The sequence below is a fragment of the Pelobates fuscus genome, chromosome 5 (assembly GCF_036172605.1).
Source record: "Pelobates fuscus isolate aPelFus1 chromosome 5, aPelFus1.pri, whole genome shotgun sequence".
Taxonomy (NCBI): Eukaryota; Metazoa; Chordata; class Amphibia; order Anura; family Pelobatidae; genus Pelobates; species Pelobates fuscus.
The window spans coordinates 117,647,717-117,663,792 of record NC_086321.1 but is presented as its reverse complement, the minus strand read 5'-3'; the positions used below and the strand labels follow the sequence as shown (position 1 = coordinate 117,663,792).

Genomic DNA, 16,076 nt, shown 5'->3' with positions numbered 1-16,076 from the left:
TTCAATCTCATTGAATTAGCGCAATATGTAATCAGGTATGAACTGTTTCTATGGTATGGCACCAAATTGACGCAAAATGTTTCCTGAGATTAAAAATGAACCAGGAAAAAAAAAACATGGAAGAGGCAAAGTAAGGAATAGGTGCAAATATGAAAATTACCAGAAAAATAGAATAAAAATGAACACAATGCGTTTTGTACATAACCTCCATTTTTCTTTATAGATTTGTTTCCAAATGGTCAGTATTTTGTTATGAATCACTGCTTATATGGAGTTTTAACGTCTTTGGTGGAGTTATACCTCTAGCAGTGTCATCGAAACAATATTGGTTAGTCTGTAACAAAAGAACAGAGCTGGCCTATATCAATTCTCTGCATTTTTTAAATCACATAATTCCATTCATTGGCTTATGCTCTTAGCCAATAAATTACCAGCAGGATCAGCAACTGACTTCTGCCGCTCTGCAGAAACCGGACGCAAGTCACTGCCCTTAGAGGACCCTCAGCGCTCAGCATGAACCCAGATAAAAGGGAAAAACATTGCAAAACATTTTGCTCCATTACTAGGAAAAGGAGACAGGAGACAGGATACTTCTGGCACCGTTAACCACAACTGCAGGCTGGTTAGGATGCTTGAAGTAACCCTTTAAGCTAAGCTAATATGAAATAGTTCCTACATTTAAGTGGACTCTATCAAGTGATGTCAAATATTTTTAGTTTTTTACAATACATTACCACCATCTAGTGGACATTTAACAAATTGTTTCATTTCTGCATTTTGTGCCTGCTTGGAAAATATAGTATGTCTTCTTAATTCCAATTAAGAATTGCCCATTCTTGAAGTGTGTATGTCAGCATATTATATTATGTTATTTCTTTATTTTTTGAGATCTAGCAAAATAAATGTCAGATACAAATTTGGAAAATACAGTACTTGGTGTTTACTCACAAAATTCAGAAATGTACAAAACTGAAACCCCAAAAGCAAAATGTAGGCTAAAATAGATGATGTGGACAAATTCTCCAACACAGCTCATTTGCAGTTTTGTCTATTATAGCCTATATACTGTTAATTCGTTTTTACTTTTCTACAATTAAGAGTTTAGTGAATAAGCCGCTTAATGTAGTTTATTGTTGTAGAAAATATTAGATTTTAATAATTAACTATTCTGTCAGTGTTTAAACACATGTAATGCTGATTTATATGTACCAACACATCATGTATACTTAACTAAACTAAATTTTGGACCATTTTCAAATTCTATTGATTTTTCAAATTCTATTCTATTGTCTGCCTTTATAGCTTCTGCTTTTGGGGATCCTCACTTTATCACATTTGATAACGCCAGTTTCACTTTCAAGGGGAGAGGGGAGTATGTACTGGTCACATCGCCTTACATGTCTCTTGATATTCAAGGACGAACACAACCAGCCAAGTTTCTAAATGGTAAGTACATTAAATAAGGATTTTGTTTCTTAAAGGCCTTATGGTTGATCACACATAACTAAGTGAAGTAGACAAAGGGAAATTCTGATGGGTACTTACTTGCCTCGTCAGAATGTCCTGTTTGTTCATACCTAAAAAAAAAAGTCAGTCCGAATGTTCTGATATAATGCAAAATGCTTTGTCTTTGACTGTAGGCTCTTACAGTTCCGTAACAGGATTCTCCTCCATAGCCATGAAGGAAAATAACAGTGATGTGATTGAGATTCGTCTCGTGGAACCTTTACATAAACTTGAGATTCTTTTGAATAAAGAAGTCATTAGATTTGATCGGAGTTGGATAGATCTTAAAGGTGAGTAAGTAAGCAAATTGCTCCCCTGCCCTTTTTTCTTATCCACCTTTGATTCTATCCCTATTATATTTCATTTGAAATACATGTTGAATGTAACTTGAATTTTTATATTTTCTTTCTATAAACAGACAGAGCCTAGGTATTGTCGAAGCTTAATGCATCTTGTGTTAATTATATTATTTTTTCTACTTTTGTAGGAGTTTTCCTATATTCATCCATTAACCAAAACATCACAGTAATGTTCCCCTCAGGGGCGGGGGTGGAAATCAGAGGAAGAGGAAGTGTCCTGAGTGTTACAGTCTTACTTCCTGAAGACTTCATGAATCAAACACATGGACTTCTAGGAGTGATGAATAATGACCCTAAAGATGATTTTACTTTCAGGAATGGAACCACATTGCCTCTTGAGGCTTCCCCCAAAGAACTTTTTCAATTTGGTGCTGACTGTAAGTGACTAGGGAATGACAGTGGGTATACCACCATCTTTATTACTCTTTGCACAAATGCAATGTTAAGTCTTTATTACAGAGAAGAAAAAAAAAATGAAGGATATGATCACCCCGTAACAAAAACGGGCTGGTCACCTTCAGGCCACCCCAGAGCAACGTCTCAAACAAAATAATAAACAACTTTATTGGAAAAAAACTAGTTAAAACCAAACAACAGACAAAGTACCTAAAGGAGTAAATCGGGCCTGGTATCTGCACAGATATAGCTGTAGACACCTGTGTCAATCTCTAAATAGTATAACAAACTCACTCATAACAGAGTAGTAGGTATAGATACATGTAGCAATATATGCTAAATTATGTCATGCACCAGAACCCACAGGGTTAACACTCAAATATAGAAATCGAAAGGATAGAGGAGGGCATATGGTGAGAGTGAAGATAAAGTGGAGATAACCTAACAAAGATTGTATGTAAATGAAGATTAAATCTAACCACAAATAACTCAAAATGAAGCCCAACCTCCCTCATGCGTATGTCCAGAGCCCAAAACCATCTCCAAAAAGTGTAACACCCTGTAAACAGGATTTACTGGATTAAATCTAAATAAACATGGACAGTCCATGGACAGCCCAACGCGTGTTTCGGCGGTCAAAACCGCCTTTATCAAGGGCAAAAATAAAGTAGAATAGAAAGTTTACTTTACTCTATTCTTCTTTATTTTTGCCCTTGATAAAGGCGGTCCATAATTCTTTAAATAAAACAGTTAGCCAATGCCCATGATTCATTTAATGAAACAGATAGCCAATGCCCATGTTTTTTTTTTTTTTAATGAAACAGATGGCCAGGGACTCATGGCTGATAGACAGGGGATCATTGGAGTTGTAGTTCAAAACATATGGGGGCTGCAGGATACGCATGCCTGGTCTAGAGTGTCCCTTAATTCATTATGTTTACAGAAATATTGGTATAACTAGAGCAGAGATCTCAAACTCTGGCCCTCTAGATGTTGATGGCCTACAACTCCCATAATTACTTGAATGCAATAGATTGCAAGAGAATTATGTGAGCTGTGGTTCAGCAACATCTTGAGGGCCCAGAGTTTCAGATACCTGATAAGCATTCCTAAAAAAATTTATTAGGGTAGAAGAACAAATATCACAAGTTAAATACATAGTAGCTATGATTGTGTAAACAACAACACACAAGGATCAAAAAAATTATTCATGGAAATTGTTCTAAGGAATGTTCTGGTATTGAGAATGCAGATTTTGATATTGCAGGTATTGAGAATGCAAAAGGTCTCCATAATCTGTGAAACAGGTAACATGGGTACCTTGGCACCCTCCCCAAAAACTTGTCAAACCATTTTAGAACAGCTTGACAACTTAACTGGCTCCCAACATGTGTCCACTGCTACAGCCCAAATATCGTGTTAATCTGAACAGAGTAATGCTAACTGAATTCTTACGCATCAAGTGAATTATCTTCCTTGACCGCAAATGGCCAAATACAATATCCACTACTATAATAGTAAACACTACCCTATTCTTAGTCATATCTGATTCTTGCCAAACCTGACCCAACACAGTTGCATAGTATGTCCATTGTGAAATGCACCAAACACCCCCACTGCAGCTAAAAAATTTTAATGTTATAAAATGTCAGACTTCTCCTTTCTTTGGTTGTTCCCACTAACCTCATCAAGTAAACCCCTCCCTACTTAGTTTAAAACGGGAATGAGCATTTTAACAGCTGTCTTAGCAGTTGCAAGCTGCCTAAAATGACTTGAATGGCAAGAGTCATACAGCAAAATAGAAATGACCCAAAAGTAATTGAACATGTTCCAGTGAAACATTTTTAATCACTGAACACAAGGCAATTAAACATTTCAGGTGTTCAACCTTCCTTGCCTGAAGGCGATACTACATTGCTTTTGGATCAGTTTGTTTTCCAACCAATAGGAAGCACAGTCTTACCTGCTGCTGAGCTTAATGTCGTACATTTTAGCCAACCGGCTAAATAATTCATAACAAAATGACTGTACCTAGTGCCAGAAGGCCCTACAAAACATATGTCATATGAGTAACTTAAAATCCCAGCTGAGTCTGTACACATTCTGACTATCCATGTGGAAAATGAAGACATATATACGCTAAATAAAATTATAAAATATAGAACATCATGAAGAATCATAATATGAAATTTGAAAACGAGACAGAATGTTGAGATAATTGTGTAAACATAATGGAAATTCAATCTCTGCATTGCCCATTAAATACTACTTCAAAATATCTTTGATGACAAACGTAGCTAAAACATAATGTTAGCATGAGTTCCCACCACCTCATCAATGAGAGAATTGCCTACCAGAGAGTGCAAAGAGTGAGTAACCAAAAGGAACCACTGTCTTTCATGATTGCTGGTCCCTAATGGAAGAAAATCAATTACACTGTCTATTCTACCCAAAAGAAAAAAAACATACTCCTTTTTCTATTTCTCATTACGTGTTTTCATATTTAAGTTTACAACAACTGAGGTTTCTTAAAATGTGTTATCATGGAACTCAACCGTTCACTACTTAGTAATTGTGAACATGCTAGCTGAAGAAAATTAATTATCTTTGCAGGAAATTATAAATTTTAGGATTAACTATTGTGTCTTTTCTAGGGTCTGTGACTGATAACACCTCTCTATTCACATATGATTCCATATTTCTGATTGAGAGCTACTCTACACACCATGACCCAGATTTCATCCCCACGTTTTCTGTGCAGGAAGCTCCCAACGATCCAATTAAAGAACAAATGGACAAAGTGTGTGATGCTAATGAATTTTGTAGGTTTGATGTTCTCACTACCAGAGATCTTGAGGTAGGAAATGCTACCAAACTATCACACTTGGATTACATGATCTTGACAGAGAGTCTGCAGCCTGGTAAGCCCATTATAGGTTTCAATGTGCAAAATTACTTAAACAGAAACACAATTAATGGACTAGTGGATAATAAACACTTTGAGTGACTGAACATGGAAGAGATATTGATGACATATTTTCTTCACTTTATTAAATTAAAGAATATTTGGTGACTTCATGGATGCTCATACATTTCTGACACTACATATTGATGCTATCAGTCTTATTCCCATAGTCACAATTTGCTCCGACATTCATTAATTGCGACTATGATATTACATAATACAATAATTTAGAATGTCATAACTGATATTTCACTAAAATTCCTACAGTATCTACCATGTCCTCTGATCAGTGATATAATAAAAATACATCAACATGTACCTCCTTATTGATGCCTGAACCTTTTTACACTGTGTAGTGTATTATGCTCTAATAGTAGAATGTGCCTATTTTTATTGGTTTTGATCTTAATTATTTAAGTGATAACACATACACATGTCTTCTATCCCCAGTGGTGTCATGTGGCTGGCTGAAACCCCCTACTAATGGGAAAAAAGAGGGGACTAGCTATCTGGCAAACTCAGAGGTATCATTCACTTGTAATAAAGGATATATGTTGGTTGGCCCAACTAAAAGAACATGCCAAATGGATGGAGCCTGGAGCGGGAAAGAAAGCTACTGTGTGCCTGGTGAGTATATCATGGTTGTACTTTGCACGTTTTTCTCTGTGTATACTATATAGCGTCATCTTTTCTCCGAATGTTCTTATCCTGTTTCTACATGGCATGTTAGGTATAGAATCAGGGGAAAGTATGGACAAGGAGAAATGGTACATGTCTGCTAAACTGCTCCCTTTTTATTAATTTGGGCTATTGTCTTTTTTCCAAGCTTTACTATGTTAAGGTCACTGGTGCATCTGAACTTTATTGGCTACATGCATTCTATGCTTTTTCCTTCTTTGTGTCACACGCACACTTTAATTTATAAGCACTTCAGAACCAGAGCTTTAAAGGGCTGTTTTGTACTTTAGGGTCAGATAGACTCTATCAGTTTATAATGAGCCCCTTGACCATTATCTCCTTTATATAATCACCCATAAAGAGTAGCTAATATAATTTTAACATTTTAATACATACAGCATATATATGTATGTAGCATGGTATAATGGTTTTCTTTAAAAAAATCGGTAAAACACAGTAATGAAAACAAGATTCTATAGCGAGTAGCAGTAGTGGCATCTCACCAGGTTATTTTAAGACCACAGATGTAGATTTGATTCTGACAATCTATATTAATTCCCAGAAATGTTTACTATCCTGACTTTGAATTTCCACAGATTCTATACTTGTCAATTGTGAATCCCAGTTATATCTAGATAGATGGGTAATCTACATAATATATGGGAAATAGCCCTGCAAGGAAATCGCCCTGCTGGTTCAAAATTTCCTAGCAACAATTCTGCAAATTCTCTCTGAGTGCTATATGTCTGTGTTTAACGAGCTTGTCAAAATTTGCTGCTCTAGTCTATGAATATGTAAACAATGGCCTAAAATAGACTAAGGGCATTGACATTATGTTCCAAGGTCATTGAGTTAAAACCTAACAATGAACCTTGATTGGGATAGATGATCAACACCATAGTCAAAGAACTAATGCAAATCCCTCCATGTTTCCCAAATGTAGTAGTATGGCAATCCTGTCACAGTTTGTCTTATTTAAAAAAGTAACAAAAAAAATCTTACCTTATCAGTAGCTCGGGAATGAGTATTAGAGTGGTGTTTGTCACATTACACTGCATTGCATTGTTTTTCCATTCTTCACCACACGGCATTGGGTTCTTTCTTACCTGGTGCTTATATTAGGCCATAGATAATGATCTATGGGCAAAAAAAGTGTTTTTATTGATGTGTGTGGTGAAAGGGTAGCATTGAGGTTCAACCAAATCTTTATTTTCCTAGCTAAGAATCAACAATTTGGTGGCATAAAGCAGTAGTTTTGCTGTTGATAAAGTCTGGATTGCCAACCAATGGAATCTTCAAGGAAGAGAATCCGATCCAAGCTGATTTAAGGGCTAAGACACACCATTAAACAATACTGTTTATTTTGTTACTATTTGTAATACTATTTTATATAATATACCAATCTTTCATACTATATCAATAATTTGCTTGGTGTTGTTGCTTTGATTTTGTTATGTGTTTGATGTAGTGTTTGTCTTGTCATCTGTGTATCATACTTTGTGCAAAATTAAACATGTGTTGTCTGTTTATTTCGTGCTCAGTAAATTAAATCCCCAAACTTTTCATATTTAATTTGCTTGGTGTTGTTGCTTTGATTTTGTTATGTGTTTTATGTAGTATTTGTCTTGTCATCTGTGTCTCATACTTTGTGCAAAATTAAACCTGTGTTGTCTGTTGATTTCCTGCTCAGTAAATGAAACCCCCAAACTTTTCATATTTAGAGTGCGAGTGTGTGTATGTATGTGTGTGTATATATATACATATATATATATGTGTGTGTGTGTGTGTGTATATATATACGCACACGAACTAACATTATGTATCCGTTAATAATCTAGTCGATTGCTGTGTATTTCAGACATCAGTGAACTATATTCTATCAACACAGAAACATAGAATGGCAGATAAGAACCATTCGGCCCATTTAGTCTGCCCAATTTTCTAAATACTTTCATTAGTCCCTGGCCTTATCTTATAGTTAGGATAGCCTTATGCCTATCCCACGCATGCTTAAACTCCCTCACTGTGTTAACCTTTACCACTTCAGCCGGAAGGCTATTCCATGCTTCCATTACCCTCTCAGTAAAGTAATACTTCCTGATACTATTTTTAAACATTTGCCCCTCTAATTTAAGACTATGTCCTCTTGTTGTGGTAGTTTTTCTTCTTAACATAGTAAAGGAGGAGACTATATTTAATTATTTTAATGTATTTAAATGCTGCTATCATATCCCCCCTGTCTCGTCTTTCCTCCAAGCTATACATGTTAAGATCCTTTAACCTTTCCTTGTAAGTTTTATCCTGCAATCCATGAACCAGTTTAGTAGCCCTTCTCTGAACTCTCTCTAAAGTATCAATATTATTCTGGAGATACGGTCTCCAGTACTGCGTACAATACTCCAAGTGAGGTCTCACCAGTTTTCTGTATAATGGCATGAGCACTTCCCTCTTTCTACTGCTATTACCTCTCCCTATACAACCAAGCATTCTGCTAGCATTTCCTGCTGCTCTATTACATTGTCTGCCTACCTTTGAGTTATCAGAAATAATTACCCCATAAATCTCTTTCCTCGGATGTTGAGGTTAGGACTCTATCAAATGTTCTTTACTCTGCCCTTGGGATTTTACGTCCAAGATGCGTTATCTTGCACTTATCCACATTAAATGTCAGCTGCCACAACTCTGATCATTTTTTTAGTTTACCTAAATCATTTTCCATTTGGCTTATTCCTCCTGGAACATCAACCCTGTTACATATCTTAGTATCATCAGCAAAATCCTCTTACCATCAAGACCTTCTGCAATATCACTAATACAAATATTAAAGAGAATGGGTCCAAGTAACTGGAGCCACTACAGCAGTACAAAGTTCAGACAAACTGAATTTTCCTACCTACCATAAACAGGGAAAAACTTAGCTTGCCCTTCGGATAGTTTCCATATCACAATAATCCAATCCCCAATGGTAGTCCAGATTCAAAACACAGATCAAAATCCACAAGTTCCCTATCCATGAGAGCTAAAACCACCCTAGACACTTGTGTTTGCCTTTAATGGGCCTTATCAGTAAGGTGAATACCTCTAGGTACAGTGAGAAAGAATTTAAGCGTGAATTACCCTTTTGACAGGGATACACGGGTCATATGTAAATAAGCAGAGTTTATGAGAACATTAAGAAAAAAGAAAAAACCTGATTGCTTTCCCGTCAGTTACATACTTCATTGGCAGGTGTGAGAAAGGGATGCTGATGGGTATGCCTTTGGGGCAACTTTCCCCACTCAATATATCCACAATGGTCTGCCAGGCCTGGGAAAGTGGTGGGAGGTGCCCACTGAGGGGCATCTTAGCCTAGTTACAGGCAAATAAGGAGTGAGAGAGAGAGAGAGAGAGAGAGAGAGAGAGAGTGTGTATGTATATGAAATACTTAAGAGTCTCTGGAAATTACCGACACAGACCCACAATTAAATTTATTTTATATTGTTACAGAAAGATAGATGGATAAATAATTTTGTTAATAACAGATCTCTGCTCTTGATTTTGCTGCATGAGGTAGAATGTTTAATAGATAGCTCTCTTGGGACACTAGTAAACTAGGAACCACAACAGGGCACTGAAACATGGGTTAAATGTGCTTTTATATGTTTGGGGGCATTACTGATGTAGTCCCCCAAAACATGAGTCTCTAAATCCCGCCCACAGTATTACTCATCACCTGGCACCAGCATGTGCACAGCGGGTGGCATCCAGGAAACTAGCAGTTCTGGAAGGATGATCAGAGGAGATAGTTTGCCCGATCGGAGAAACAGCTGATCAGTGGGCCGCCCAGATAAGTATAGGATTCCTTACAGCAGGCTTTGTTTGAGAGAGGCAGCAGAGGGTACGGGCTTTGTTTGAGAGAGGCAACAGAGGGTATGGGCTTTGTTTGAGAGTGGCAGCAGAGGGTACAGGCTTTGTTTGAGAGAGACAGCAGAGGGTACAGGCTTTGTTTGAGAGAGACAGCAGAGGGTACGGGCTTTGAGAGAGGCAACAGAGGTACAGGCTTTGTTTGAGAGAGACAGCAGAGGCTTTGTTTGAGAGAGGCAGCAGAGGATATGGGCTTTGTTTGAGAGAGGCAGCAGAGGGTATGGGCTTTGTTTGAGAGTGGCAGCAGAGGGTACGGGCTTTGTTTGAGAGAGGCAACAGAGGGTACGGGCTTTGTTTGAGAGAGACAGCAGAGGGTACAGGCTTTGAGAGAGACAGCAGCGGGTGTAGGCTTTGTTTGAGAGAGACAGCAGAGGGTACAGGTATTGTTTGAGAGAGACAGCAGAGGGTACGGCCTTTGAGAGAGGCAGCAGTGGGTGTAGGCTTTGTTTGAGAGAGACAGCAGAGGGTACAGGTTTTGTTTGAGAGAGACAGCAGAGGGTATGGGCTTTGTTTGAAAGAGACAGCAGAGGGTACGAGCTTTGTTTGAGAGAGACAGCAGAGGGTACAGGCTTTGTTTGAGAGAGGAAGCAGAGGGTACAGGCTTTGTTTGAGAGAGGAAGCAGAGGGTACGGGCTTTGTTTGAGAGAGGAAGCAGAGGGTAAGGGCTTTGTTTTAGAGAGGAAGCAGAGGGTACAGGCTTTGTTTGTGGATGGCAGCATGTTGTATGTGAGCCACAGCAGGTTGAGCAGATTTTGGGGTTCTTGTTTTTGTCAATACACTTGAAAGCAGTTTGCCAAGAACAGGGAAGGGAATGACAACCAAAAATCTTTTCAGCATAACCATTACAATAAGCTGTAATGGTCGTGGTGGTTAGGGTAGTGTTATGGTACTTTTTGCAGTAAACCAAAATGTTTAAATGTCTATCTGTTCCTGTCCAAATCAATAAAATAAATTGCGTATATACGCTGAAGTAATTAAGTCTGACACACAAGGTTCAGGTTAAAATAACTTCGAGAAAATTTATTGGCAAGTGATTAAAAAGCGGACACGCAGGTCCTTTTAAGAGACATTTTACGTCATCATTGCTTATTAGAATATCAGTAAATAAACATCATTAATTGGATTAATTGTCAAGTGTCGGGATTAGTGTCCACCTATCAATATTATTAATTGGCTCAAAAGACTAAGTGGTTAATCCCGTGTCCACCCACCAAGAGGTGGGATTGTTCTGGACACGGGTGGGGGACAAGGGGTCTTGAGCGTCATTTTACACGGTCGGTGATCTCAGGCCTCGTGGCCAGGTGCAAGGTCTCTTATGAATAGAACATTTCATTACTACTGTGTTCGCATGGCCTTCAAATTATACTTTGTTGCAAATCTAAGGAAAAGTCAGCAATTCCTGTGTTAATCATATCTTTATAGAAAATACAGTCTTTGTTCTATTGTATTAGATGTGCTGGGAAATTCTGTCATGTAAGGTGATTTTAAAATGAACAAGTTAGGTTATGAGGACAAAATGGAGGATTGAAGAAGTCAGGTTAGGGGGACAAAATGGAGGATTGTCACAGTATAAAGTTAAAATGGAGTTAGTGCAATAATTGAATACAAATACAATAAGGTTTTTTAAATAATCCCACATCAGTCCCCCCTATGAAATGTTAGATTCTAAGAGATAAAACTTTATTAAGTTAGTACCAGGAAGACGTGTTAACCCAAAGGCACAGAAACCCCGTGGCCGCTAGCTAGGTGTTAATGCAAAGTGCAAGGCTGTCCCTAGATCTGACCCTAATAGGCTAACTCATCCGTCAGTATGGCTCTCGAACACTTCACACCCAAGGGTATCCCATGGCAGCTAACCCACCACTTCTCCACATGGGGCCTTTACCATTCACTGACAGATGCTGTCCCTGAGCTAGTCCCTTCCTAGAATTCCTGCACTTTATCAACAAAAGGGATTGTTTGCAGCGGCAGACAGGGTGAGTTGATGTCTTGGAAATCTTGGTCATCAACTTCAAGATGGGCGAAAGTGGGTGCCGCTTGGTCAACAGTCTTCAGGAGGGATTTTCTCAGACATGGGAGAATACAACAAAAGAGAAGAGCAAAGAGAAAAAGAAAAATTAGTATAGCCATACCAATATGCATTAAAGCCTTTTGCCATCCCGTCATCCAGCCAAACCATCTTTCCCAGGGATCTTGTATCCCAGAATTCCTTTTCAACTCTATAGACAGGTCATTTAATTTTTCTATGGCTAATGTAACTTTACCATTAGGGCCTGTGTTTTCTGGGATATAGGTACAACATGTCAAGGTGTCGGGCAAAATTTTACAAACCCCTCCTTTTTCGGCTAAGATCATATCTAGGGCCATTCTATTCTGGAAAGCCATTTGGGATGTGGCCTGCAATTGTTCGGCCAATCCCTGGAGGGCGTCTCTGGTATAATTAACAAAACGCTGTTGATTATAATAAATGTAATTTATCCAATTTAAATTCTTGTTTGTGGTAACTATGGCAAAAAGTGATTCAAATCCTGCAGCAACTTCATCTCTTGCTTTAAATTCATTGGGCACCCCCCTAGGCACCCCAATGGCATCAATATAGACATGAGGATCAAAACTTCCTGTTACTGGGGCGTCACGCTTAACCTTAGTGTGTCTGGACTCATGGGTGTTGAGGTGTGTGTCAGAGATGATATGTATAGGCATAATAGCTTTAGCCAAAGTACACTCCCCCCACCACTCCTTGTCCATTCTGGATCTTAACTGTAAATCCCCACACAACCAGTAGATATCCCCTAATGACCTGGTGTGAAACTGCAACAAGTCCATAGAGACACTCCTGTAGGTAGCACAATATCCCTTAGAGAAGTTACCCAAGAATCTACCAATTCCATCATAATTAGCATAACAAGTGTAATTACCTTTATACACGGTAATACCATCTGGGGGTTTGACATCCTTGGTTAGGAGAGGATACTCCTTTGTCCATGCACTACATATGGACCTGTTAAAATCATAGTGATAGGCAAAAAGGCTTAAAACACATTCCTCTATATCTACTGGCAGGATTAGAGGTACGGTACCCAGGTGAGGCCGGGCACCACCACACACATAACATGCAGTCTTATTATGCTTATTAGCATTATATTTCATCCATTCTAACCATAAATTTACATCATTAAAACCTGTTTCAGCGGCCATGGTATCTTCAAAGGTGGGGTTAGCAATGGCCATCATGTCTTGAAAGGTCTGGATATGAGGTTTTAATGGGTTAGGGACCATATGGGTGGCCCCTTGCCACTCGGAAGAGTTGCACATATCTTTTAGGAAGAAATGCCCTAATTTACGGTAGGAACCCTTTTTCCAATACATTCCCATCACATACTGGTCGGCATCCGTTGGGCTTGGATGCTCAATGTTAAGGATTAATTTCATTGGTGTACCTCCCCCAGGCTTTCTCAAAGTCATTCTCTGGAGAAGGGATCTACCTTGTTCATCTACTTTAGATAAGGCACTTTTTGGTTTGTAACCCCAGGCAGGCCCGGCATTCCATCCCGCTGCCCCCCAATGATTACAATTGTGCCCCCATTGTTTGTCGACTACACAAACATATGGGTCTTTTGAATGAGGGATATCTCTGTAAATACTCTGGATTTGTGATGTGGGGAACGGGCATTCTACAATATCACAATAGTCAAAGGTGTAAGTAGCCACATGGGTGCATGATGAATTGTACCAGAAGGTATACCCACTAATATCTTTGGTGATGGCTACTTGTTGGGCCTTTATGAGGCTGATTAAGGAGAAGATGTGCCAGAGGTACATGCTTGTGCGGTATCTGCTTCCTCTGGGGCAGGAGATTTCTTGCAGTGGGAAGCGTGGATCCAATTTGGCCTACCGGCCAGTTTGACGGAAGTTGCGGTAATCAGGAGAACTTGGAATGGACCGTCAAATCTTGGTTCCAGGGTATTTTTCCGCACAAACTTCTTGACCAGAACCCAATCTCCGGGGAGCAGGTTATGGGCACCTGTATCCAATTCGGGATCTGGAATTGAAGAGAAAACTTGGGCATGTATTTTGTTTAAGGCACTTGCAAGTTCAGTTACATAATCTACTAAAACATCTGATTGGAGCTGTAACTGCTGCGGATAATAACAACCTAGTCTGGGTGCTGTCCCAAATAGAATCTCATATGGGGACAGTGAATGCTTCCCTCTAGGTGTGTGCCTAACACTGAATAAAGCTATTGACAGGCTTTCTGGCCAGGGCATCTTTGTTTCTTGCGACATTTTTAACATTCTGGCTTTTAGAGTGCCATTCATGCGCTCTACTTTACCACTACTTTGTGGGTGGTAAGGGGTGTGGAAGGCTAGGGTCACCCCTAGAGCAGTCCAAATTTCTTTAGTCACTGTTGCTGTGAAGGCTGGGCCTTGATCACTTTCAATGACTTCTGGGAGTCCAAATCTACATACTATCTCTGTAAGTAGGCGTCTTGCGGTTGTCTTTGCAGTGATATTGGCCACTGGGTAGGCCTCTGGCCACCCTGAGAACATGTCCACTATGACTAGTGCATATTCATGGGGCCCACTCTTGGGCATTTGGATGTGGTCAATTTGAATTCGCTGGAAGGGGTACATGGGCTTTGCCAGGTGTTTTGCAGGCACCTTGATTGGTCTTCCTGGATTGCATTTTGCACAAATAACACAGGCCTTACAGAAGCTGTTGATCAATGTTGTGATTCCGGGTGCTTCATAATACTTCTGTATGAGGGCGGCCATCAATTCTTTTGACAGGTGTGCAGGCCCATGTGCCCATTGGACAACTGCTGGATATAAATTTTTTGGAAGGCAAAATTTGAAGTTGTTGTAATATACTCCGTCCTTTTGGACAGCTCCTTTATTTTTCCATTTTTGGGTTTCTTCAGGAGTGACTGCAGCTTGCTGTTCTCGCAAAATTCGCAAATCAGTAGGAAGAGTTTGCAGAGCAAAAATAGGGACTTCTTCTTCTTCTTGTCCGGACACTTCTTCATCCACTTCCTGCAGATCCCTGGCTGCTAGCTTAGCAGCCTGATCAGCCAAATGGTTGCCCTTTGCTTCATCTGTATCCAATTTCCCATGGGCCTTTACCTTCAAAACGGCCACTTCTTCAGGGAGTAGGAGGGCATCCATTAGCTCCTTAATTGCAGTACTATGTTTGACTGGTGTACCGGCGGTGGTAAGAAATCCTCTTGTCTTCCAAATTAGGCCGAAGTCATGTGCCACACCCAGAGCATATCTTGAATCTGTATAGATGTTGGCACGTTTTCCTTCGGAAATTTTGCATGCTGAAGTCAGAGCCTGTAATTCGGCTTCTTGCGCAGACATTGCTGGCGGTAAAGCTGATGATTTGATAACTTCGTCTGTTGTGGTTACGGCATATCCTGTATGATATCTTCCTTCTTCATCAGCATATCTTGAGCCGTCCACAAACAGGGTGAAATCTGGATCTGGTAATGGGTTCTCGTGCACAGTTGGTAGGTGCACTGTCTCCATCTTCATCTGTTCAAAACAGTCATGAGGTGTTTCGGGGTCATAATCATTCACTATGACCAGATCTTGAAATTCCTTTTCTAGGAAGTGGCGTGGCCATGCTTCCAGAAGGTCAGTTGTTGGGTATTTGACAATACCATTTTCCTGTAGCTGTTCTTCATCCATGGTGGCCCATAACTTTGCCATGGGCCCAAGATCATTCCATGACCTTGTCTTCAATTTGGTAACAGGAATATGTGGGATAGCAGTATCCCAATGGCGGTAGAGGTAGATAAGTTGTTGAGGTAGTTGGACCAAGACCATGCTATTGCCTTCAGAGTCACAATAGAAATCTTGAGCAGTGAGCTTCACATCAGTCCAGTGGTAAAGCTCATCTTCATAGCAAGGTTCGGGAGTAATGTTTGGTTTGTACCACATGGTACAGAAGGCGTAATCTGGGCCTTCACAGAGAGGCTTCTCACCTTCATAAAATGTCAAATGTGGATGCATGACTTTCTTGATACATCCACAAAGCAGGTAAATGTAGGTTTCATCTGTGACAAATCCATAATAGATACCCCCCTCAGGGAGTGGAAGAAGAGTGGATGGGTTAAGAACTTGACATCTTTGGATGGAAATGTTGTCAGGTAGAAGAAGATGACACTGTAGGCGTAGGTGTCTGGCAGGAGACACGTGTTTGAGCTGGACTTGGTTGATGATGGCAGAGATGTCATGAGGGGCCAAAACAACCAGAGGGTGGCCAAG

General features: G+C 39.6%; 1 protein-coding gene across 1 annotated transcript in view; it reads left to right on the top strand.

Moving 5' to 3' along the window:
* The window catches only part of SUSD2 (sushi domain containing 2), a 254,407-nt gene that overhangs the window by 197,893 nt on the left and 40,438 nt on the right, over nt 1–16,076 (top strand). The window contains exons 21-25 of the mRNA XM_063454175.1: nt 1,303–1,446; nt 1,641–1,796; nt 1,994–2,242; nt 4,916–5,182; nt 5,677–5,853. Of these exons, the coding sequence (XP_063310245.1) occupies nt 1,303–1,446; nt 1,641–1,796; nt 1,994–2,242; nt 4,916–5,182; nt 5,677–5,853 (993 nt within the window). The remainder of the gene's footprint in view (nt 1–1,302; nt 1,447–1,640; nt 1,797–1,993; nt 2,243–4,915; nt 5,183–5,676; nt 5,854–16,076) is intronic.